The following is a 25,274-nucleotide window of genomic DNA, read 5'->3' as shown; positions in this document are numbered from 1 at the left end:
TATACAGTGGGGCAAAAAAGTATTTAGTCAGCCACGAATTGTGCAAGTTCTCCCACTTAAAAAGATGAGAGAGGCCTGTAATTTTCATCATATGTACACTTCAACTATGACAGACAAAATGAGAAAAAAAAAATCCAGAAAATCACATTGTAGGATTTTAAATTAATTTATTTGCAAATTATGGTGGAAAATAAGTGTTTGGTCACCTACAAACAAGCAAGATTTCTGGCTCTCACAGACCATTAAAAATCCTTCTTTAAGAGGCTCCTCTCTCCTCCACTCGTTACCTGTATTAATGGCACCTGTTTGAACTTGTTATCAGTATAAATGACACCTGTCCACAACCTCAAACAGTCACACTCCAAACTCCACTATGACCAAGACCAAAGAGCTGTCAATGGAAGACATACAAGACCACTGATAATCTCCCTCGATCTGGGGCTCCACGCAATGATCCAGAAGAAGATTGGGAGAATGTCATATGGTCAGATGAAACCAAAATATAACTTTTTGGTAAAAACTTGTCGTGTTTGGAGGACAAAGAATGCTGAGTTGCATCCAAAGAACACCATGCCTACTGTGAAGCATGGGGGTGGAAACATCATGCTTTGGGGCTGTTTTTATGCAAAAGGACCAGGACGACTGATCCGTGTAAAAGAAAGAATGAATGGGGCAATGTATCGTGAGATTTTGAGTGAAAACCTCCTTCCATCAGCAAGGGCATTGAAGATGAAACGTGGCTGGGTCTTTCAGCATGACAATGATCCCGAACACACTGCCCGGACAATGAAGGAGTGGCTTCGTAAGAAGCATTTCAAGATCCCGGAGTGGCCTAGCCAGTCTCCAGATCTCAACCCCATAGAAAATCTTTGGAGGGAGTTGAAAGTCCATGTTGCCCAGCAACAGCCCCAAAACATCACTGCTCTAGAAGAGATCTGCATGGAGGAATGGGCAAAAAGACCAGCAACAGTGTGTGAAAACCTTGTGAAGACTTACAGAAAACGTTTGACCTCTGTCATTGCCAACAAAGGGTATATAACAAAGTATTGGGATAAACTTTTGTTATTGACCAAATACTTATTTTCCACCATAATTTGCAAATAAATTCATTAAAAATCCTACAATGGGAATTTCTGGACTTTTTTCCCTCATTCTGTCTCTCATAGTTGAAGTGTACCTATGATGAAAATTACAGGCCTCTCTCATCTTTTTAAGTGGGAGAACTTGCACAATTGGTGGCTGACTAAATACTTTTTTGCCCCACTCTATAGCTGTGTTGTAGGTGGAAGTCTGGCAGTGTACAGTTCCAATCGCTCCGGTGAGTCTCTTCTCTCAGCAGGCCTCTGTCTCCCACCAGCTGATCTGCCATAATGGGTTTACTGCAGTAACAGAGTTTAACCCTGAGTTAAGCACTTTTAGAGGTCAGACAGAGGAACAGAGATCCAATTCCACCAATGGAACAACCAGTAGAATTGGCACAGATGTCTCTAATCTAACCTTTATTCATCCAGGTTAGTCTCAATTAGATAAAATACAAATCGCAGTTGAGGGCTCCAGACTAGAATGGGAGTAGCCTCAGTGCCAAAACGTCTGTCTGTCTTAAAAGGGTAGATTCTGTCCATCTGTATGTCCGTCCGTCTGTCCGTCTGTCTGTCTGTCTCTAGGAGGTAATTGGGCTACTTGGAGCAGCTTAGTGGCGTGGAGATAATCAGCTAATCGCTGCCTGCTATATTTACACTGAGAGGGTCAGGGGACCACAGAAACAGAGGGCATATAGGACATTTTTTTGCATGTCGGAAAGACCAGGTGGCAGATCTGCTCTAGATGTTCTGCTTCTATGCTTTGGACATTGCGTGACTGAGAGGGCAAGTGCCAGTGGGTTTGTGTGTGTGGGTGTGAGAGGGTCTGTGACCACTAACATGGTCAGAGAGGAAACTGAATCTGGTCGGTGTATTTTTAGCAGTGTTCTGTGTGCTGACCACTAGTCTTCTGTCTAATGCCAAGGAGGAGACATTAGAAATTTGAGAGATGAGGGTTGTAGATTTGTGCCATGGTAATACGTGGGGTTTGGTATAATGCACAAACAACCAGAATATAGCTTTTTGTAGTTTACTGAAAGTTTCCGTACATACATCTTCATCTGTATCCCACAATGATCTGTCCTATAGTAGAATCTAGACTACCCACTGAAATAAAAGCAAAAATAAATCCCATTCAATAATATTACAACTGCCATTGAGCTCTATTAAAATGTTCATTTTCCTTTGGACAATTCACATAATGGTCAAGCTATGTAATACTACACCAGTATAATAGTGTGGTGCTGTCTAAATGAATTTTTCCATAACCTTTACGGTCCTTGGTCGCTCATCATCAGCAGCAGGGGTCACCACACTGACCTCGCTGCTCCAACTCCTACGGGCGCTTTTCCATTGAGACTTACTCCCACACTAGTGGCTCGCCAGTGTTTTATGTTAATGTAGCTGTAGTGTTGTGTTTTCATCAGGAGGGACACTAAAGACTTGTGATGCACAGAACCTCCGCAACGACCTCAGCATCACTCAAGACTGTTGCTTTGTGAGAAGGTGTTAAAAGTTAACAGTTATAGACATTATTATAAATGCCACTTGAAAAGTACCCAGGCCCTTGCGTTGTCTCCAAATTAGAGCAGGTCCCCCAGAGCCAAAGGCCCAGTGAGACACGGGTGCTCGCCCCCGTAGATGGAAACATAAAAGTCTGAGCCTTTTGGGTAAAAGACTGGAGTAAACCATCAATGGAAATGTTCCAATGGAGGTGTAGACTAGAGGACCATGGGAAAATGAGTCCACATTCACTTCAAAGACAAATACAACCCTAGTTTCTACTACACGTGAGGGTATCGATCTGAACAAAGCAGTGCGTAGAATCACTAATCTGCGCAGAACATAATTACAAACTATTTGACTTCAAATTGAAGAATCCCAAATAAGATATATTTGACTAAAACAATAATTTCAGACCTTGCTTAGATTTGTATACGAACACATCTCTATATTATGCGTGGGAATAGGGAACACATCTCTATATTATGCGTGGGAATAGGGAACACATCTCTATATTATGCGTGGGAATAGGGAACACATCTCAAATTAAAATCACTTGGAGCTGATCTCCTGGTGTCATTTATGCCCAACAATAAAAAATGTAAATAAACCATTTATTTTTATAATTTTATGCTCAGAAAACCTTGGGGGCCAAATAAGGCAACCTGGCCTGTGGGTCGCCGGTTGAGGAACCCCGGCAGAGATAGACCCATTGGGCAGCACACAATTGAACCAGCATAGTCCGGGTTATGGTTTGGCCGGGGTAGGCCGTCAGTGTAAATAAGAATTTGTTCTTAACTGACTTGCCTAGTTAAAGGTTAAATTAAAAACAATTGAAGACCCAGAGACCTTTGGATAAGGAGCTCCATTTCTCTTGTAAAGTATCATCCTCTAGTGGTGAAAAAGTGTTACTGACATATACTGGTCTCTTCAGTACCTTGCATGCATCTCATTGGCAGTCAACCAATTCATCACATCATTGGTCCTAACCCTTCAGTGTTTACAGATCCCTGTGGACTGGATGGGAAACTGCCTCCTGCCTCTAGGTGGTTACTGGCTAGCTAACTTTCATTTACAAAATAATCAAATGTTCTGGTCCAATGCCATTATTATTCCCCAATGGCAGCTGTTCCTTCTCCTAGTACTGGTCAGGTGGAATGACTAAACACATTTGTAAATGACTAAACTTCTGCAATTTAATCATCTGATTCACAAATCACTTTGTATGACAAATATGTGTACAAGATTAGTGAATTTGTGCAGTGCCTTTCTAGGGCTGATCACTTCAATACCCAGAAAACGTTTTGCCATCCCCCCAGTCACAGAGGAAGAATGATAAGCAGTTTCCATGGGAACAAGATGTGATAGTCCAATTCCCTTCTTGGAAAAGGCAAGTGGGCAAAGGTGTAAAGAGGGGTACTTCCTGTCACATGGTCAGACCTTTACAGGAAGTGTCATATATCTGCTTTACAAAACATTTCATGATAATTTCTCAATTAAGGTTCACACACATTTTTTTCTTCTCCTTTTTATAACATCTGGAACATCGTATTGGTGACAAACTGAAGTTTTATGGTGAACTTAAAAGCTAGTTCCACAGAGCAAAGTGCAACTTAAGCAAAACAATAAAAAGAAATATAAAATAAACATTTTGTCACACACCTCCTGAACCTGGATGCTTTAAATGTTTATCATTTAGTTGCTTTTGGGGTTGTTTTTTTTATGTTACATATTTTAGTGAGGGGAAGGAGTGAGAGGAAAAGGGTTAGCAAACAGACCACAAGTTGAGCATTTAGCAAATAGCTTTCAAAACAGTCAACAATCTTTATACAGGTCTGCTCCAGCAATCAATACACTTCTGTGAACAAATCATGAGCAGAACAACATTTTATCCACATATTTGTTTCCTCTCCCTGTTACAGGTTGCTCTCTCTGGCCCAAATCCGGCACTTTTATAATTTAATTTAAGAAATCAGTAGAAAGTTAGTAACAGCCACAAGCTAACACCCAGAGGTGACCGACGAGCCTGATTCACGACAAAGTCCTGTTGCCAGGGCAAAGTGGAGCCGAGATATACCACCCCAGGAGGAGGAGGGGGGCTAGAAGGATGTGTACGTGTGTGAGGGCCATTTTCAGGAGATGGGGTAAGAACAAAGGGGGTATAGGTGGTCTTGGAAGGGGGGAGAGAGAGGAGTTGAGAGAGGGTCCCGGGGGAGGGAAGAAAGGGAAGAGGGAGTCACACGTTTGCGTTCTCAGTCCATAGGTCGTTTTTCTCCATGTTTCTTTGTAAACTCTTCTGCGTTCTTAAAGAATTTTTTACGGTCCTTAGAGTATTCCTCTGCTAGGTCTGCCCTGAGAGGATGCTCTGGCTGGGGGTCGTTGACCAGCGCGATCAGGGACTGGATCACTGCAAAGAGACAAGCAGGACAAAAGAGACCGTAAGAATGGTGTAAAAATGGATGACGACATATGAAACAAGTCAGAAAGACACATTGAAATCCATAACCAGGCAGAGGATACAGGATGGACACCTCTCCTGCCAAATAGATATGAGCCTCTGAGGGAGAGGAGACTAGAGGGTTAGGGTTCAGACAGCATGTCAATGACAAATTATGAAAAATTGCAAATAATAACTACAGAAGAAAACCAGTGTCCATTGCCTCTGTCTCACTCTCCGTGTGTGTGTGTGTGCTTCTTTCCACCGTACCTTGGTCAGTTTTAGTGGCTGGTTTCCAATTCTCTGCGCTGATCACAGGCAGACACACCTGTCCCTTCTCGTCGATGTTGGGGTGGTAGATCTTCGTCTTGAACGTGATCTTGGGGGGCTTGAAGGGGTACTCCGCAGGGAAGATTATCTCGATCCTGAACGCACCTTTATCGTATGGAGGGTTGTCCTTTTAGAGGGGAGAAAGAGAGAGAATGATGTTTGGTTAAAAGGTGAACTGAGTCCTGCTGAACATGTCACATCAACAAATACATTTTAATATCACTGTGAGTGCCTTGGTCCTCCTTGTTATTCTGTCTGGAGAAAGTAGTACGTAGTGCCGCTAGGCTACTTACTGGAACAATGAGGCCTTGCCAAGTCAAAATATTTGTTTCATCCACTTGAATGTTACGGAAATTTTTCATTCCAGACTTGCGGATTTCATCAAGTTCCTGAAAAAGAGAGAGAAAACATCATGAACAAGTTCTCCTGTACTGCTAATTAATGACAGTTAATCACAAACATCACCACTACGGGAAGCAGAAAGGTGTATATCAAACTAGAGATAAAGGACTGATAAAACATGTCTGTTGGCTGAGTCTTAGTAACCATTAAACAAGCTGTGTCCGATAGGCCAAAACAGCCCAATGACTGAATCACACAGGTAAACACAGACCGAATGACTACAACGAGTACTAGGGATGAGCCTATATCTGACACCTTAACTGTCTCTCTCTCTCATCCTGGTAGCCAAGCAGCCACATCCCTTCCCTCAGACACCCACCCAGGAAGTGTTCCGGTGCATTCTCAAACTCTGATCTCACTACAGAACACTGCTCACTGCCAAACCAGAGGAATGACTCATAAATCCCAGGGCTGGTAATCTTTCACTACAGATCATAAGATTGGGGGTAGTGTTACAGTGTGTTATTGTGACAAGGACATTACAGTTAACACACCTATAACAATAAAACATGGGCACACAGCTTCCTGGTTTAATTTCTCTCCATATAAATCTGAGCTTGAATGTAGACTTACTCTATGTCCTACGGTTGTTTTGAGAAAATACATGGTTTACAAGTCTATGTAAAAACGTTCTAAGAAATAACCACTGGTGGCACAAATAAACAAAAAGCTCAAGTTAGGTTAATCGATTAAGTTTGTTAACACCCAGTGTTGAGAACAGGAGGATTGTTTACACACAGTGTTGGTCAGCTAATGTGACTGTTGGCTATAAAGCTAGCTGGCTAGTTTATTGAGGTCGAATGAATGAAATTCAACTAGCTTAGCTAACGTACTTGGCAGAGAATACATTTCTACAATTTCGCTTTCGATTCACTCGATGACTATTCAAAACAATTAAAAACTAAGAAACCAAATCTGAGGAAATGCATGTAATTGGCTAGCTGGTTAGCTTCCTCGGTTACACATTGAAAAAATAAGCGGAATTAACCTGAGTTGCTAACTAGCTGGTTTTCTCATAGAACCACACTGTTAGCTAACTCGGTAACTGCTGTGCATTGCACAATTAACTCCCTTGCTAAGGTTCGCAAGTTAGCCAGCTAGTAACGTTAGCTAGCTAGCCAAGTTTTTCTGAGACAATGTTCAATCATGTTGAACCTGCGTCACGCAATGTATGACACAATAATGAATTCAATCTAAATACATTTGATGACACATTGGTACTTAACTTATATTAACAATACACGGATCTTGCATATTAATATACCGGTGCTAACATCAAAACATCAAGAAAAAACTGCTAGCTGGTTAGCTTAGCATGCTAACGTCTAGCTAGCTTCATTTTCCGCTTACTGAGATTCATGAGGTTTCTAACAGTGTGGGGCTAAATTAAACCAATTTAACGACACTTTTAATTTTATCGGAGATTTAGCAATCTGAATGTTTTATTCTCTTTAATCTAATATTTGAAAATCCTAATTTGATTGATCAGGAAATGTACCTTGTGCAGCCTCCTGCTCGCCGCCATCGTGGAATTACTGTCTGTACCCAGAATACACAGCGATATCCAAATAGTCCACTCACTCTCACCTCTGTCCACTGTGTGTACTGTGTACGCACTGTAATTTGAGTGTACTTTGATTTGAGTTATTATCTTGAAGTTATTTTGTCAAATGAGAGCATTTGTCAATGTATTTAGCCTAGTTTGGGAGAAGCCTACACATTATGGGCCACTATTTGTCACCTGATTTAAATAGTGAAAGTGTAATCACATCTGAGCTGAGGCAATCACATCTGAAAACATACTTATAGCAGGTTGCTGTTGAAATAATAAGATCATGCAGTGGTGTAAACCGTGCCCCCCTCCCCCCGTTGGTCGGTTGAGCTAACATAGGCTAATGTGATTAGCATGAGGTTGTAGGTAAGAGAACATTTCCCTGGACATAGACATATCTGACAGGTGCAGAAAGCTTAAATTATTGTTCATCTAACTGCACTGCCCAATTTATGTAACTATTACAATGAAATAATACCACGCTATTGTTTGAGGAGAGTGCACAATTATGAAAACTTATTAATAAACCAATTAGGCACATTTGGGCAGTCTTGATACAACGTTTTGAAGAAATATGCAATGGTTCAATGGATCATTCTAAAACTTTGCACATACACTGCTGCCATCTATTGGCCAACATCTAAATTGCACCTGGGCTGGAATAATACATGATGCCCTTTCTCTGGTACAAAAATAATAATAATAACGCATGTTTTTTTTCATTGTATTATCTTTTACCAGATCTAATGTGTTATATTCTCCTAAATTAATTTCACATTTACACAAACTTCAAAGTGTTTCCTTTCAAATGGCATCAAGAATATGCATATCCTTGATTCAGGTCCTGAGCTACATGTAGTTAGATTAGTTAGATTTGGACATGTCATTTTAGGCAAAAATTGAAAAAAGGGTGAGATCCTTAAGAGGTGTTAACTAAAAAATACTTTAAAGTTCTACTTAAGTCGTTTTTGGGATATATCTGTACTTTACTCTTTACATTTTTTGACAACTTTCACTTTTACTCCCCTACATTCCTAATGAAAATAATGTTGTTTTTACTCCATAAATTTTCCCTGACACTCAAAAGTAGGCCTACTCAGGCCTACTCATACATTTTGAAGGCTTAGCAGGACAGGAAAATGGTCCAATTCACACACTTATCAAGATAACTTCTCTGGTCATCCCTACTGCTTCTGATCTGGTGGACTCACTAAACACAAATGCTTCATTGGTACATTATGTCTGATTGTTGGAGTGTGCCCCTTATTTATTTATCCATAAATAAATAAAAATAAGAAAATCAGGCCTTCTGGCTTGCTTAATATAAGGAATGTGAAATGATTTATGCTTCTACTTTTGATAAGGGAGTATATTTTAGCAATTACATTTAATTTTACTTGAGTCATTTTCTATTAAGGTATCTTTACCTTTACTCAAGTATGACAATTGGGTACTTTGTCCAGCACTGAGAACATAGTACAAAATATTTAACAATGGTTTGTATAGTGCCATGCCCCCTTGTGAGCCTAATCTGAATGGCTCATTTTCCAAATCAATAAAGCATTCTGAAGTGTACAAGAATGCCAGTGTGCTGGAGTTGATTTTTCCCAAAATGTTTTATACACCAGGAACAATATAAGGTGTGCAATCAAACCTCCCTTTGTCATCAGAACGTGTAAACCAACTACATCACATACGAACAACAACTTACATACCCACATAAACAATGCAGGTCATGGCAGAGGAGATGTAGTCCTTGTTTATGTGGGTCTGTAACTTGTTGTTCGTATGTGATGTAGTTGGTCTGTAAGTTGTTGTTCATAGGTGTACGTTTTGTATTTGGTGTGAATTTCTTTTTATCCCTCACTGAATCAAACTTTTGCCTTAAAATCTATGGAATAGCCTACTACCATGATGGAACATATGCTATACTATAGGTACCATACTTCAGTGGTGGAAAAAGTACTCAATTGTCAGAAAATGACCAAAATGTATGGGAGTAGGAAGTACATATTTTCTTTAGGAATGTAGTGTAGTAAAACTAAAAGTTGTCAATTAAGTAATTTACACAAGTGACATACTTCCAAAAACTTGCATGGACGATACCAGAGAGAAAGAGGTGAAGCGAGAGGCCCAACTCGGACAAAAATCTACCTCCTCCAGAAGGTGGCGTTGTTTAGTTTCCTTCGCTTGCCTAAGCAAGGAGTTTTTGTATGGAGTTCAATGATAGTGTCGAATTTTATCAACAAAAAATAGAATGGCTTATTTGCTACGTGAGGATTATTTAATCGAATAGAAGTTTTGTCATGTTTAGGTTGTTATGAGTGATATAAGTAGGACACGTAACATCCCGGACACTTTTTTGAAAACACTTTATATCGGAGTTGTCTGGAGATGGCTATGCAAATTAATGACATGAGGCTAGTAGCATAGCATCTCTCTACATTTAATACAGGCGGTTGACATCAACAACCCTCATTGAATATTAACTTTATTACAATAATTAGATGTATCCACCAATCCAAAGAGATGTATTTGCGGGCACTTGTCAACCGCCATGCCGCTTTGTGGACAACGACTCCTGTTGTTGTTAGGGCGGAGAGACAAGTATCTTGTCAGTATATATATCATTTTTGACAATACTGATATGGGTGTTATTATAGTGTATGCTATGCCCTCTAAATCAAATCAAAATCAAATTTTATTTGTCACATACACATGGTTAGCAGATGTTAATGCGAGTGTAGCGAAATGCTTGTGCTTCTAGTTCCGACAATGCAGTAATAACCAACAAGTAATCTAGCTAACAATTCCAAAACTACTACCTTATAGACACAAGTGTATGGGGATAAAGAATATGTACAAAAAGATATATGAATGAGTGATGGTACAGAGCGGCATAGGCAAGATACAGTAGATGGTATTGAGTGCAGTATATACATATGAGATGAGTATGTAAACAAAGTGGCATAGTTAAAGTGGCTAGTGATACATGTATTACATAAAGATGCAGTAGATGATATAGAGTACAGTATATACATATACATATGAGATGAATAATATAGGGTATGTAAACATTATATTAGGTAGCATTGTTTAAAGTGGCTAGTGATACATCATTTCCCATCAATTCCCATTATTAAAGTGGCTGGAGTTGAGTCAGTGTAGGGGGCATACTGGTAAACATATAATCCCTTGCAGAGAAAAACACACACACACACACACACACACACACACACACGATAAATTAAAGATTAATTGGCACCATCTCCTCTCCTCCTCTTTTCACCTCGTCTTCTTGTGACCCACTGTTCATAGGGATAGCTGGAGAGCAGTGGCGGCTGCTGAGGGGAGGATGGTGCATAATGATGGCTGGAATGGAGTGCAACAGCTGGAATGGAGTAAATTGAATTTTTATTTAACTAGGCAAGCCAGTTAAGAACAAATTCTTATTTACAATGACGGCCTACCCCAGCCAAACCCTAACCCAGACGACGCTGGGCCAATTGTGTGCCGCCCTATGGGACTCCCAATCACGGCTGGTTGTGATACAGCTTGGAATCAAACCAGGGTCTGTAGTAACACCTCTAGCTCTGAGATGCAGTGCCTGAGACCGCTGCACCGCTAAGGGAAATTATGTTTGATACCATTCCATTTACTCCATTCCAGACAATATTTTGAGCCATCCTCCCCTCAGCAACCTCCACTGCAGAGGAGAGAGGCATCCAGGTCTTACAGATCAGAACATGAGAGAGAGGATACAAGCAGAGGAAGCTACTGTACTTGAAAATCACTATTGAGATGCACCCCTAGTCAAGCTCAATCTATGTTAAATCTATTTGTCTTACTGCTCATTGTCACATGTTTACACATTGACAGTTTAACTTAAACACAGAATGTATTTATTATTTAATTACCAATGGTTTTTCAAACAACAACTTTTCCATGGTTTTATTAACCTTGTCAAATGGGTGTATTTCTTGTGTTTCTTTTAATCATTTATTTTTGAGAGATTCATATTTGATAGAGGTGTACTAACTATTTCTGTCAGTTATTTTTATCTCACACTATAAGATGTAATACACATTATTGGCATACAATCAATGAGACAAGGGTGAAAGAATGCTGTGCCTTCATGTCAGCAAGGTGTAAGACTTGAAATAATTTACTCCTTTTTTGACAGAGACATGTAACCTATAATCAGCCTGCACCACACCCTCTTATCACTTCTAGTGAGTTTTTCACATCAAGTCTGTTTCAAGCACCTGGCTCAAGGATATTTGAGTTTGTAGAATGCCATGGGACAGGGGCCCATACATACCCTGTGTCGGAGGCGTTTGTAATCTTTGTGGATTCTGGTCAATTGATCCGGTTTGTATCCTGGTTGTTCAGGGCACTTCTGCTCATCGGCGGATGGTCTGGCATTTCTGAGGCAGAGGCAAGCCTTTTTCTCCTCTCCCCCTTTCAGTTGGCTTTTATTTAAATTTGGGCCAGGGGGTAGGCTTCCCAGGGAAATAGCCTGCAGTGGCAAGATGGCGAACAGAGGGTTGTGAGGTGGGATGGTAAATGAAAAACGCGTTCATCGATGAATTAAGGTAAATCTATGTAATATTTCTCAGATCCTCGTATGTTTTGCGATGTAACTTGGTGTGTGTGTAGTCATGTTCAAGATTTTGCACTACGTTGTTTGAAGAAACACCAGAAACAACAAACATTTGACTCGTATGCCCAGAGAGGTCTCCCCGTGTGTAGCCAGCTTGGCAACCACCTCTTTACCTGCGTTCCTTTTAACCCGTGCATTGCGGGCTTCGGTTTGTTTTTCACAGCTTTGGAATAAGATAAATAACTTTAAACAAACAAAACATTTACTTAAATATAATGTATGCAAGGCTGGCGCATCAATATAGGCTAATTGAATAAAAGGCATTGGTGGACCCCTTTACCCACCCCCTCTGCTAGGGTTGCCACTAGTTACCACAGCCACAAAGTCAAAATGGCTATATCGTGGGGATGTGCATTTTTCCCTTTCAAGAAGATCCGATACATATGTAGATACATGGGCTCTGATACGATACCGAAGCGATACGTTTTAGTTTGAAACGATTCGGTTTGATTAGAAAACGAATCGATGCGATACAATTCATGCACAAAATTCAAATCTGCTGTTGATGCAGCTCATGAGCTGGGCCTCTGATCTGGAACTGTCTGAGCTGACTTCAGTTTGTGTGTGTGTGTGTGTAAATGGTGTATGTCTATATTGTATACTATGTAGGCACCTGATCTGAGCCATAAAGGACACTAGGCATCTACGACCCCACTGTTAGGTTAGGGGAGGGGGCAATTTAGTTCGTTTTTGTCCCCCCACTTTGTTTCTGAAATCACCATCACCCACTAATTAACTTGTTGTTTTTGCAGATTAAGGGGTTGAGCTAGTAATATATCTATATTTATCATTTACAAATGAGCTATGACATATATATATATATATATCTATATAGCACAACTTTGGATTTCACCCCCATTTCAAAATCTTTTTTTTAGCTTTTGGAAGGTTTTTTGGAGTGAGCTATTTGTTTTCTCCTCCAGTTTTGGCCATGCAGTGCGCCTCGAAAAAGTGATTCCTCATTATGAAATTATACATTTTACCCAGTATATATATATTTTTACCATATACACTACCAAAACTATTGCTGACGTTGAACTTGAACATCAAAATACTCTACCAAAACTATCGCCGACGTTGAACTTGAACATCAAAATCAAATCTATTGTAAGCCCCATTCAGCAGGTATAGGCAGATGAGTTGTCCCCAGTACTTTTATTCCAGTAAAACACCATTTTCAAAAGCGCGAAGATAACAATAACCTAGCAAATTACATGGGTTGCCACTCAACTAATACAGCTTAATATCGCGCAAGCTATTTTAGCATTTGAATGCTGAAGGTGCTGCACAGATGTGTAAGATCAGGAACAGGCCAACTACTTCGCATTGGTCAGTGCGCGAAGCTGGGCTACTGATGTTCCCTGGAGTTGTTCGTCATGCAGAAAGACTTGTAGATCAATGATTGTTAACATAGTTACATACTTATTAATTCGACACTGAAGGAGAGGACGCATCAGTTGTCAGAAAATACGAGGTATTCTCGGAAGGTTGAAAGTAATATGAGCAACAACAAAAAATTATGAATCGCTGATTCATTCACAGTCTGAATGGATTTTCTGACCGATGCATGCTACATTTGGGTCCGCAGACCGATGCAGTGCTATCTAAAGCGTTCCCGGAAGTCTCGCGATGTTCGGCCTTTGGGTTTAGAAACTCTGAGGTGTTATGTATTTTGTTGTAGACGGGTATCATCGCCCATTTGTTTTTTTGTTTTTTTTCTCTCGAGATTGTATTCTCTCAACTGTGTATCAACAGCTATGTTTCCGTTAAAGGTACTACGTCAAAGAAACGAACGTGTGTGGGCGTGGTGTAGTGTTTGGCTGGAGCAAGGAATCCGGTAGCCAGTATGGGCCCCCAAATATTTTTTGTGTGAAAAAATTATGGAAAACTATTACTGCCATTTATTTATTTGTTATGGACATTTTCTGAAATTACAAATCAAGAATATTACACAATACTCCTTTAACTTGTCCAGTGATTTTTTTTTTAATCAACATTTACAAAGTTCACATAGAAATAGATGTGACATTTGTCTGCTACAGTGCATTTCCATTGAACTTATTTGTCGATTAAAAACAGCAGGGTGTAATGACGTCACACCTTAAAATAAATAAATCATAATTGTGGTTGATGTGTTTCCATTACCCATTTAGGCAAGTTGCGCAATGCTCATTCATAAATTGGTGGTAACCAGTTTGCCCTCCCACCTATCTGTTTCATGTCTCAGGTAGCATGCGAAAGCCAGCATGGATAGAATGCAATAATTGACTAATATTTGCCATATTCCAATAGTGTTCATGTACCAACATATCACCATGGTCTGTGCCATGGTGAAACTTGCACTCCTATAGATCTGAAATAATTATATGGCGAAACTTGCATCCAACCGAACAGAAAAGCAAGGCGAAGCAATTCAGGTATTCTTGAAAGACAGGACAATCATTGTCCTGCAAAGAAGCATCATTTTTTTTATAGTTGGAAAAAATAGATTTTGCCAGCAATTAGAATTAAATGTGGAATGGACCTTTTATAGTTAGGCCTAGGTGATTCACATGCCCCTCTTACCTTCAAAATCATTCATCAATCATAACTGTTTTTCAAATAAGTTTCCATCATCATTTGTCTCAAAGCAAGTTAGACAAGAAAAATCCACCCGTCAAACGGATAAAAATATTGTCTATATGATGTTTCCATTACACATGTCTCAATTGAGTTTTTTTGAAACATTGCTTTTGTTGATTAAACTTGGGTCCATGGAAACCTGCATAGTGTAAGCAGTAGCAATAAGTTGATGTTATGGAATTATAGCTATTATGTTATTATTTGTAATTTTTTACAATATTGGATACTTCCTGCTGTTAAATTTAATTTAATGATTTATACCCATTTGATTCTTAAAGAATATACCTTATTAGCATCAATGATGGCTTACATCGGCTTACATCAGCTAGTACTATCTTACCGTATCATAACCCAGAATAGGCCTAATGTTATTTTACTCCAATGTTTGTTTTGTTGCCATTTCTGTCTTGTAAACAAACAATGTAGCTCAGGGATTCCTGAAAGTTGGGACAATCCTTGTCCAGCAGGGAAATTCAATTTTTATAGTTGAAAGGGTGAATTTTGTTTAATTATTTGATCTTAAATGTAATTTAGGGGAATTTTATTACGGAAAACATTTGTTTTTAGTAATTTTCCAGTTTTAGTCATTTCCATGTCGGCTCTCTGCCAGGAAATGCCCCTGTCCGGAAAAAAGGATCACAATTTCAAACGCCACAAAAGTGTTTAAAATTCTAATAACTGGCATAAATGAATATTAACTGAAAGTATCACATGTACTGTAGTTACTTGCAATAGCCATCTTTGACTTTAAGCAATATTTCTCTCAAAAATTTGATTTAAAAAAAATGTCTCTGGAGTTTGGTCAACTCCATCAGATTTTTCTAAAATCATAAATGGATGATTATTTAGCAGGGTCAGCTATACCATGAGAACCCCTTACTTATCTCCTGATTAACTGTAGTGCAACAATACCACTTATGGTCTGACAAGTTCTCAACTATTGATAGATTTGAGCAAACAATATTGAAATCCCCATGGTCACAACATGAAACATGTCAACTCCATCTCCCTTATATAATATTAAGCTAGAATATTAATGTTGGTTCAAATGTTTATTTTAGTTAGTCAAATCAACTGAGGAAAAACAAAATTGCTACTTTGTATACCATTTGAATAAAAAAGAAAAATGAATCATTTTATCAACTCCCTAAAACAAACTCTGTCAGAGTGCTGAAACATCTGATAGAATGATTATAATTTGTTGGGGATTGTCAAATTAATAATTTTCCATATTTTACAAATGTTTGTATATAACTTATATTTTTAAAGACAAGAATATGTCTGTTTTGAGTTTCTGTTGTCAACTCCGTCAGTGGTTGGTCAATTGGTTGCTAACCCCCTTGACATTGATTTTCTTTTTTTTATATTCTGAAAAAATATGTTTATTGTCCTGCAACATATGCTTAAACTATTGCAGTACTTGCTTTATTAGACATAAGAGATCATTCTTGCTTCATAAATCTTGTTTTATGTTCTGTATCTAGAAAATCCAACCAAAATGCTAACAAAATTAGCCCCGGAGCATTATAATGTGGTATAAAAAATCTATACCACAGCTAACTGTGGTATAAAAAAAACTAAAAGACGTTTGGAGATTTGTACTGCATATTTTAATGTTAGAATGAATTCTGAGTCTCATGTGGGGGTCTGAATACTTTCTGAATGCACTCCATGTGATGTACGAGTTAGTGCAATAGGGGGTCAGTACAGATAGTCCGGATAGGTATTTGTTTAACTATTTAGCAGTCGTATGACTTGGGGGTAGAAGCTGTTCAGGGTCCTGTTGGTTCCAGACTTGGTTCATCGGTACCGCTTGCGTGCGGTAGTAGAGAGAGCAGTCTATGACTTGGGTGGCTGGAGGTAGAGAATTTTTAGGGCTTTCCTCTGACACAGCCTGGTATAGAGGTGATGTACTGGGCCCTCTGTAGTAGAGGTCGACCGATTATGATTTTTCAACGCCGATACCAATTATTGGAGGGCCATAAAAGCTGATACCGATTAATCGGCCAATTTTTAAAAAAAAGTTATTTTTATTTATTTATTTGTAATAATGACAATTACAATAATACTGAATGAACACTTATTTTAACTAACTAATAATATAATACATCAATAAAATCAATTTAGCCTCAAGTAAATAATGAAACATGTTCAATTTGGTTTAAATAATGCAAAAACAAAGTGTTGGAGAAGTAAAAGTGCAATATGTTCCATGTAAAATATGTGCCATGTAAGAAAGCTAACATTTCAGTTCCTTGCTCAGAACATGAAATATGAATATGAATATGAAAGCTGGTGGGTTTTTTTTAACATGAGTCTTCAATATTCCCATGTAAGAAGTTTTAGGTTGTAGTAATTATAGGAATTATAGGACTATTTCCTCTACCAGTGGAACAATGCTCAAAAAAAGGGAACACTAAAATAACACATCCTAGATCTGAATGAATGAAATGTTTTTATTAAATACTTTTTTCTTTACATAGTTGAATGTGCTGACAACAAAATCACATAAAAATTATCAATGGAAATCAAATTTATCAACCCATGGAGGTCTGGATTTAGAGTCACACTCAAAATTAAAGTGGAAAACCACACTACAGACTGATCCAACTTTGATGTAATGTCCTTAAAACAAGTAAAAATGAGGCTCAGTAGTGTGTGTGGCCTCCACGTGCCTGTATGACCTCCCTACAATGACTGGGCATGCTCCTGATGAGGTGGCGGATGGTCTCCTGAGAGATCTCCTCCCAGACCTGGACTAAAGCATCTGCTAACTCCTGGACAGTCTGTGGTGGTACGTGGCGTTGGTGGATGGAGCGAGACATGATGTCCCAGATGTGCTCAATTGGATTCAGGTCTGGGGAACGGGCGGGCCAGTCCATAGCATCAATGCCTTCCTCTTGCAGGAACTGCTGACACACTCCAGCCACATGAGGTCTAGCATTGTCTTGCATTAGGAGGAACCCAGGGCCAACCGCACCAGCATATGGTCTCACAAGGGGTCTGAGGATCTCATCTCGGTACCTAATGGCAGTCAGGCTACCTCTGGCGAGCACATGGAGGGCTGTGCGGCCCCCCAAAGAAATGCCACCCCACACCATGACTGACCCACCGCCAAACCGGTCATGCTGGATGTTGCAGGCATCAGAACGTTCTCCACGGCGTCTCCAGACTGTCACGTCTGTCACATGTGCTCAGTGCGAACCTGCTTTCATCTGTGAAGAGCACAGGGCGCCAGTGGTAAATTTGCCAATCTTGGTGTTCTCTGGCAAATGCCAAATGTCCTGCACGGTGTTGGGCTGTAAACACAACCCCCACCTGTGGACGTCGCGCCCTCATACCACCCTCATGGAGTCTGTTTCTGACCGTCTGAGCAGACACTTGCACATTTGTGGCCTGCTGGAGGTCATTTTGCAGGGCTCTGGCAGAGCTCCTCATGCTCCTCCTTGCACAAAGGCGGAGGTAGCGGTCCTGCTGCTGGGTTGTTGCCCTCCTACGGCCTCCTCCACATCTCCTGATATACTGGCCTGTCTCCTGGTAGCGCCTCCATGCTCTGGACACTACGCTGACAGACACAGCAAACCTTCTTGCCACAGCTCGCATTGATGTGCCATCCTGTATGAGCTGCACTACCTGAGCCACTTGTGTGGGTTGTAGACTCCGTCTCATGCTACCACTAGAGTGAAAGCACCGTCAGCATTCAAAAGTGACCAAAACATCAGCCAGGAAGCATAGGAACTGAGAAGTGGTCTGTAGTCACCACCTGCAAAACCACTCCTTTATTGGGGGTGTCTTGCTAATTGCCTATAATTTCCACCTGTTGTCTATTCCATTTGAAAACAGCATGTGAAATGTATTGTCAATCAGTGTTACTTCCTAAGTGGACAGTTTGATTTCACAGAAGTGTGATTGACTTGGAGTTACATTGTGTTGTTTAAGTGTTCCCTTTATTTTTTTGAGCAGTGTATTTCATTAACCTTTGACTATTGGGTGTTCTTATAGGCACTTTAGTATTGCCAGTGTAACAGTATAGCTTCCGTCCCTCTCCTCGCTCCTCCCTGGGCTCGAACCAGCAACACAACGACAATTAGCGCACGCTAACTAGCTAGCCATTTCACTTTGGTTACACCAGCCTCATCTTGGGAGTTGATAGGCTTGAAGTCATAAACAGTGCAATGCTTGACGCACAACGAAGAGCTGCTGGCAAAACACACGAAAGTGCTGTTTGAATGAATGTTTACGCGCCTGCTTCTGCCTACCATCGCTCAGTCAGATACTTGTATACTCAGTCAGATTATATGCAACGCAAGACATGCTAGATAATATCTAGTAATATCATCAACCATGTGTAGTTAACTAGTGATTATGATTGATTGATTGTTTCTTATAAGTTAAGTTTAATGCTAGCTAGCAACTTACCTTGGCTTACTGCATTCGCATAACAGGCAGCCTCCTTGTGGAGTGCAACGAGAAAGAGGCAGGTCGTTATTGCATTGGACTAGTTAAGGTTGCAAGATTAGATCCCCCGAGCTGACAATGTGAAAATATGTCGTTCTGCCCCTGAACAAGGCAGTTAACCCACTGTTCCTAGGCAGTTATTGAAAATAAGAATGTGTTCTTAACTGACTTTCCTAGTTAAAAAGATTAAATAAAGGTGTAAAAAAAATACAGATTTCCGATTGTTATGAAAACTTGAAATCGGCCCTAATTAATCGTTCATTCCGATTAATCGGTCGACCTCTACCTCTGTAGTACCTTGCGGTCAGATGCCAAGCAGTGATGCAGAAAGTCAAAATGCTCTCAATGGTGCAGCTTTAGAACATTTTTAGGATCTGAGGGCCCATGACAAATCTTTTCAGGCTCCTGAGGGGGAAGAGGCTGGGTGTTTGTAGACCATGTTCATTCCTTTGGGATGTGGACTAGAGGTCGACCGATTCATCGGAATGGCTGATTTAATTAGGGCCTATTTCAAGTTTTCATAACAATCGGAAATTGGTATTTTTGGACACCGATTTGGACGGGTTTTGAATTATGATTATTATTATCATTTTTTTACACCTTTTATTTAACTAGGCAAGTCAGTTAAGAACACATTCTTATTTTCAATGACGGCCTAGGAATGGTGGGTTCATTGCCTTGTTCAGGGGCAGAATGACAGATTTTTACCTTGTCAGCTCAGGGATTCAATCTTGCAACCTTACAGTTAACTAGTCCAACGCTCTAACCACCTGCCTCTCATTGCACTCCACGAGGAGCCCGCCTGTTACGTGAATGCAGTAGAAGCCAAGGTAAGTTGCTAGCTAGCATTAAACTTATCTTTATAAAAAGCAATCAATCACTCATAATCACTAGTTATGATGGTTGATGATATTACTAGTTTATCTAGCGTGTCCTGCGTTGCATATAATCGATGCGGTGCGCATTCAAGAAAAGGACTGTCATTGCTCCAACGTGTACCTAACCATAAACATCAATGCCTTTCTTAAAATCAATACACAAGTAGTTGTTCCCCTTGCTCTGCAAGTGCCGCGGCTTTTGTGGAGCGATGGGTAACAATGCTTCGAGGGTGGCTGTTGTCGATGTATCCTGGTTTGAGCCCAGGTAGGGGCGAGGAGAGGGACTGAAGCTATACTGTTACACTGGCAATACTATAGTGCCTATAAGAACATCCAATAGTAAAAGGTTTATGAAATAGCCCTATAAATAATATATTAACTACAACCTAAAACCTCTTACCTTGGAATATTGAAGTCTCATGTTAAAAGGAACCACCAGCTTTCATATGTTCTGAGCAAGGAACTTAAACGTTAGCTTTTTTTATATGGCACATATTGCACTTTTACTTTCTTCTCCAACACTTTGTTTTTGCATTATTTAAACCAAATTATTTATTTGAGGCTAAATTTATTTTTATTTATGTATTATATTAAGTTAAAATAAGTGTTCATTCAGTATTGTTGTAATTGTCATTATTACAAGTACATTTTAACAATCGGTCGATTAATCGTTATCAGCTTTTTTTGGTCCTCCAGTAATCGGTATCGGCGTTAGGAAAATCATATATAGGTCGACCTCTAATGTGGACACAGAGGAACTTGAAGTTCTAGACCCACTCCACTACAGCCTCGTCGGTGTGGATGGGGCCGTGTTTGGGAAAGGTTGTTGTCCTGGCGCAACACTGCCAGGTCGCTTGACCTCATCCCTGTGGGGGATGTTTTGTTGTCTGTACTCTCACCACCTGAGGGTGGTCCGTCAGGAAGTCCAGGATCCAGTTGCAGTTCTCACATAGGTGTTCTTGTTATCCAGGGAAGCTTAGCAGAGGTAGAAATGCTTGGGTGATTAATGTTAGTGTAGGGTGAGTTACACATAGTGGACTCAGTGCTAACAGTATAACTCTGTCTGGTTCATAGGCATATGATTACAGCATACAATAACTGTAGGATCAGCAGAGGCATTCAGTGCAGTAAGAGGGACATATATTATGTACATTACATTGTGTCTTCCAACGCCCCTGGGATAATGTACATTTGCTGAAGCATTATGACAACTCAGCAACACAATGGTAGGGATTTAATGAGCTGGGCTTGGGTCTTTGATAAGTCATTGTCTCAACGCAGCCTTATAATGCTGTGAAAGGAAAAAGTTAACGTCGATCCACTGAAGCAAAACGGAGAAGTGAAAAGCTGCGTAATGGAGAGTTGAAAGTAAAGAGAAGGGAGGTACAGGAAAGTTTTGGTGAAGTGGTAGAGGATGATAGCAATGCTTATGTTATGTGTGATGATTGTGAAGCGCTATACAAATTCGACAGTAACAAGAAGGGGACTTCAAATAGGCCTATAGCACGTCAAGGGAACTGTAACCTACTGTGCAGAGGGGTTAAATGGAAACTGAAATCCGGACACTGACTATAATCTTTCAGTCTTAATATTAACCCCTGCAGAATTAAGCATTTCTTGCAGTAGAATGATACACCAAATGTACATTTTGACTCGGGAATAGGAGTGGAGAAATATGATTTCTCTTTTTCAGCATCTTGAGAGAATGCGACTGTGCATCTTTTGTATTTATTTATTGTATTTTGTCCCTGATTCCTAAACGTCTTTTCTCAGCGAAAGAAGCCGAGATTTCAGAACTTTACCTATGTCAACTAGATTGATGCATTCATTCTATCATTTATGACATTATTCTGGTTCGCAAGGTCTTCCAGGGCAGGGATTCCCAAACCCGGTCCTGGGGCCCCCCTGGTGCATGTTTTGTTTTTCTCCCTAGCACTACACAGCTAATTCAACTAGACAAAGCTTGATGAGTTGGTTATTTGAATCAGTTGTGTAGTCCTAGGGCAAAAAACAAAACGTTCACTCAGTGGGGGCCCCAGGACCGGGTTTGGGAAACCCTATTCTAGGGCAGCATGTAATGACGGAAGAGAAGCTGCATGTATCTAATTACAGACAAGCCTACTGATAGCCTACCGAAATTCTTAGCAGAAACGTATCTGTCAAACCTGACAAAACAATCGGTCCTCCATCTCTGACTGTAGCCTACAGCATCATTTCTATATTTGCAGGTTAGGGTCAGGTGCGGGCCTCACATTTTCACTTGATCACTTAGTAGGGCGGTTGAGGATGGGTTTTAGCAATTGCGGGTGGGTGCGGGTGAACAAACAGCTTACCCGTGGCCCACTACTACCTATATTGCCTTCAACCCCTGTAAGCCCTTGCATTAATCCAGCCCTGGCTAGTTAGGAGTAAACGTGACATGAACTATCCTTGCGCTGGCCTTTCCCGGAACACCTTGGGTGAACCTGGCTCTGTAAGTGTCACAATAGGTACAGCTTTAAGCCAGCTTCATAACTGCAGTTTACGGGGTTCTTTCAAATCTGTGACCAGAGCCTTGTCGAATTTGAGGAGTTACCGAGGTAACTTTGGGCATCTGAGTTCAACTGCGCGTTAAGGCTGTGCGTCCCAGTCAATGATGGTCACAGTTCGGCGTGTCATTGTGAAAAGGCAATAGTGCTCCATCTTAACTCCATTTATCCTGAATGAAGTGTCTGAGCCACAAGTTGAGTACCAATGGAATCAGATTCCCTTCCTCTCGCAAAGATTGCGTCATCATCCCCTTTTTTTAATTTGACATTATTTCATTTTTACTATAAACACACAGCCAAAAAAAGCACCATAACATTAATGGGAACCAGGTGTGCGTAATGAGACAAGCTGAATAATGAGACGAGACAGTCTGGGGTTGGTGGTCAGACCTCCAGTCTGGGGTTGGTGGTCAGACCTCCAGTCCGGGGTTGGTGGTCAGACCTCCAGTCCGGGGTTGGTGGTCAGACCTCCAGTCCGGGGTTGGTGGTCAGACCTCCAGTCCGGGGTTGGTGGTCAGACCTCCAGTCCGGGGTTGGTGGTCAGACCTCCAGTCCGGGGTTGGGGGTCAGACCTCCAGTCCGGGGTTGGGGGTCAGACCTCCTGAGCTGGTGAACGGAATGAGCAGCAGTACTGTGGGAATCCGTGACAGAAATTTGTTTTTTGTGCGTATGGAACATAGGACCAACACTTTGCATGTTGCATTTTATATTTCTGTTCAATATAGTTTCCTTCATAGTGTACCCCTCTCATTGGCTCCACTCCAGGTTACCTCTCCTCCTATTGGCACTCTGGCAGGAAGATTATTGGTAACTAACCTACTCTTAGCTTCTCCATACGTAAGGTTTCCAGCAGTTACATTCACCCACTGTTGGCTCCATGTGAACTACAATTCCGAAGCTGTGTTTTAACATTTAGAAACGTCAATCATCGCTTTCAAAATGATTTTCCAAACATATGCTGGTATGCTCCTTATCTTTCAAATTAGCAAGAAAGAATGTACTTACTGTAGCAGTTTTGCACACATCTTCAAGCTGTGTGTGCCTCCAGCTTCCGAACTACACTTCCTTCCCAGTTACGCTTATACACAGCACTGGTGTTTGGAGAACGCTAGATAGGAAGCCACCTATGCTAATTAACTATGTCTTCCGTCTGTCTTCTGAAAACAAGCGATGTAACGTGGAGATATGGCCGTGTGTGACCCCTAACGCTAAAGAAGGTGTAGTAATTTAACCTTTTAAAAATATATCTATATTGTTATCAAAGATGCGTTCCTTATGTTTCCAGAAACGTACAGCAAGCGATGTGTGTTTGTTTAGATTAGCGTTGGGGCTCTTAACAAAACTCCCCTGAGAAGATGCTATTGCCAATAGGCGCTAAAACAGTTTGCATCTATGAATGAGGTAGCCTACTCCATACTGGCAGCCTGTCTCATTTCAGGTATCTGGGATTAATGCAATCCAACCCCCCTCCCTTCTCACTGAAAGGAAGGAACGGAACATGACATTAACATGAACCACGGCGAACCGGTACACCAGTTTCTGGTTAGAATAAACTCTGTCAACATTAACACAGAGGACGTTTGACGATCAGAGGCTTATTTTGAAAAATGTCAAGAATGTCTTGCTCACAATGCCTTGCTCACTTCTTCAAATATCTCTACCTCTCTAAAGTCTTGTGCGTGTATGTGGACAGTTCCAGCCCAGCACTTAAACTTTGACCCTGCTGCTATCTTGGACCGGGTCTCTCTGCAAAATAGATTTTTATCTCAATGAGACTAACCGGGGTAAATAAAGGTTAGGTTAAATCAATTGGGTGGGTACTGATTAGGATTAGACCCCTGTTAGCTGTCCAGGACCAGGCTGGATGACCTCCGGCCTAAACATACCTCCAGTAGAGGGATTCAATACGAAGCAAGGACAAAAAAAAGACCATGATTTTGGGTATTTTCACAAGGGTCCTTTTGTAGGAAGGATTGTTAACATACAGTATATTTTACATTTGTTTTTAAAAGCATAATTGACAAATACTCAAAGTTGGCATATTTATGACATTTTGGCCTTAGCAAGATAGTGAACCGAGGGTTGTGAGGTGAGAGAGGATTGTAAATAAACAGTGTTCATCAATTAATTAAGGTAAATATGTCATTTTCTCAGATCGTCATGTTTTTTGATTTAAGTTGTCATGTGTGGTTGTGTTCAAGAGGTTGCACTATGTTTTTTGAAGAAATACCAGAAACGCCTAACAAATGGCTTGTATGACCAGAGGGCATAGCCAAATTCCAGAACTAGTATTACCAGCTTGGCAACCACCTCTATACTTGCACTAATTTTAGCCTGTGGATTGCTGGCTTCGGTTTGTTTTTCACAGCTTTGGAATAAGATGAATAACTTTCAACAAACTAAGAATATTAACTGAAATCTGGATGTATGCAGTGGTGGAAAAAGTACCTAATTGTCATACTTGAGTAAAAGTAAATGCTATACATCAAATTCCTTATATTAAGCAATTCAGACAGTATGATTAAAATTTTTTAGACAGATGTTGGACACTCCAAGAACTTCCAAACTCAGTATTTGTGTTTAGTGAGTCCGCCAGATCAATGGCAGTAGGGATGACAAAGCGTTATATTGATAGGTGAGTGAATTGGACCATAATTTTGTCCTGCCTGAGCATTTAAAATGTAATGAGTACTTTTTGGTGTCAGGGAAAATGTAAGGGAGTAAAAAGTATATATTTTCTTTAGGAATATAGTGGAGTAAAAGTAAAAAACATAAATAGTAATGTACAGAAACCCCCAAAAACTACTTAAGTAGTACTTTAC

At 40.4% G+C, this 25,274-nt stretch overlaps 2 protein-coding genes across 2 annotated transcripts in view; one reads left to right on the top strand and one right to left on the bottom strand.

Moving 5' to 3' along the window:
* Positions 1-3,756: 3,756 nt before the first annotated feature.
* Positions 3,757-7,391, bottom strand: LOC112237005 (ubiquitin-conjugating enzyme E2 L3). Its single transcript, XM_024405630.2, has 4 exons — positions 7,250-7,391; positions 5,643-5,738; positions 5,290-5,476; positions 3,757-4,989 (listed from the first exon to the last, which is right to left on the bottom strand). The coding sequence occupies exons 1-4, from the start codon at positions 7,274-7,276 to the stop codon at positions 4,835-4,837; spliced, it is 465 nt and encodes a 154-aa protein (XP_024261398.1). The 5' UTR covers positions 7,277-7,391; the 3' UTR covers positions 3,757-4,834.
* A 4,206-nt stretch (positions 7,392-11,597) lies between these two features.
* Positions 11,598-25,274, top strand: part of LOC112237009 (hypermethylated in cancer 2 protein-like) — a 30,818-nt gene continuing 17,141 nt past the window's right edge. The window contains exon 1 of the mRNA XM_024405633.2: positions 11,598-11,898. The gene's annotated coding sequence lies outside the window, so the exon portion shown is untranslated. The remainder of the gene's footprint in view (positions 11,899-25,274) is intronic.

This window comes from Oncorhynchus tshawytscha, linkage group LG09, assembly GCF_018296145.1.
Source record: "Oncorhynchus tshawytscha isolate Ot180627B linkage group LG09, Otsh_v2.0, whole genome shotgun sequence".
Classification (NCBI taxonomy): Eukaryota; Metazoa; Chordata; class Actinopteri; order Salmoniformes; family Salmonidae; genus Oncorhynchus; species Oncorhynchus tshawytscha.
This window is presented reverse-complemented; position numbering and strand designations above follow the sequence as displayed.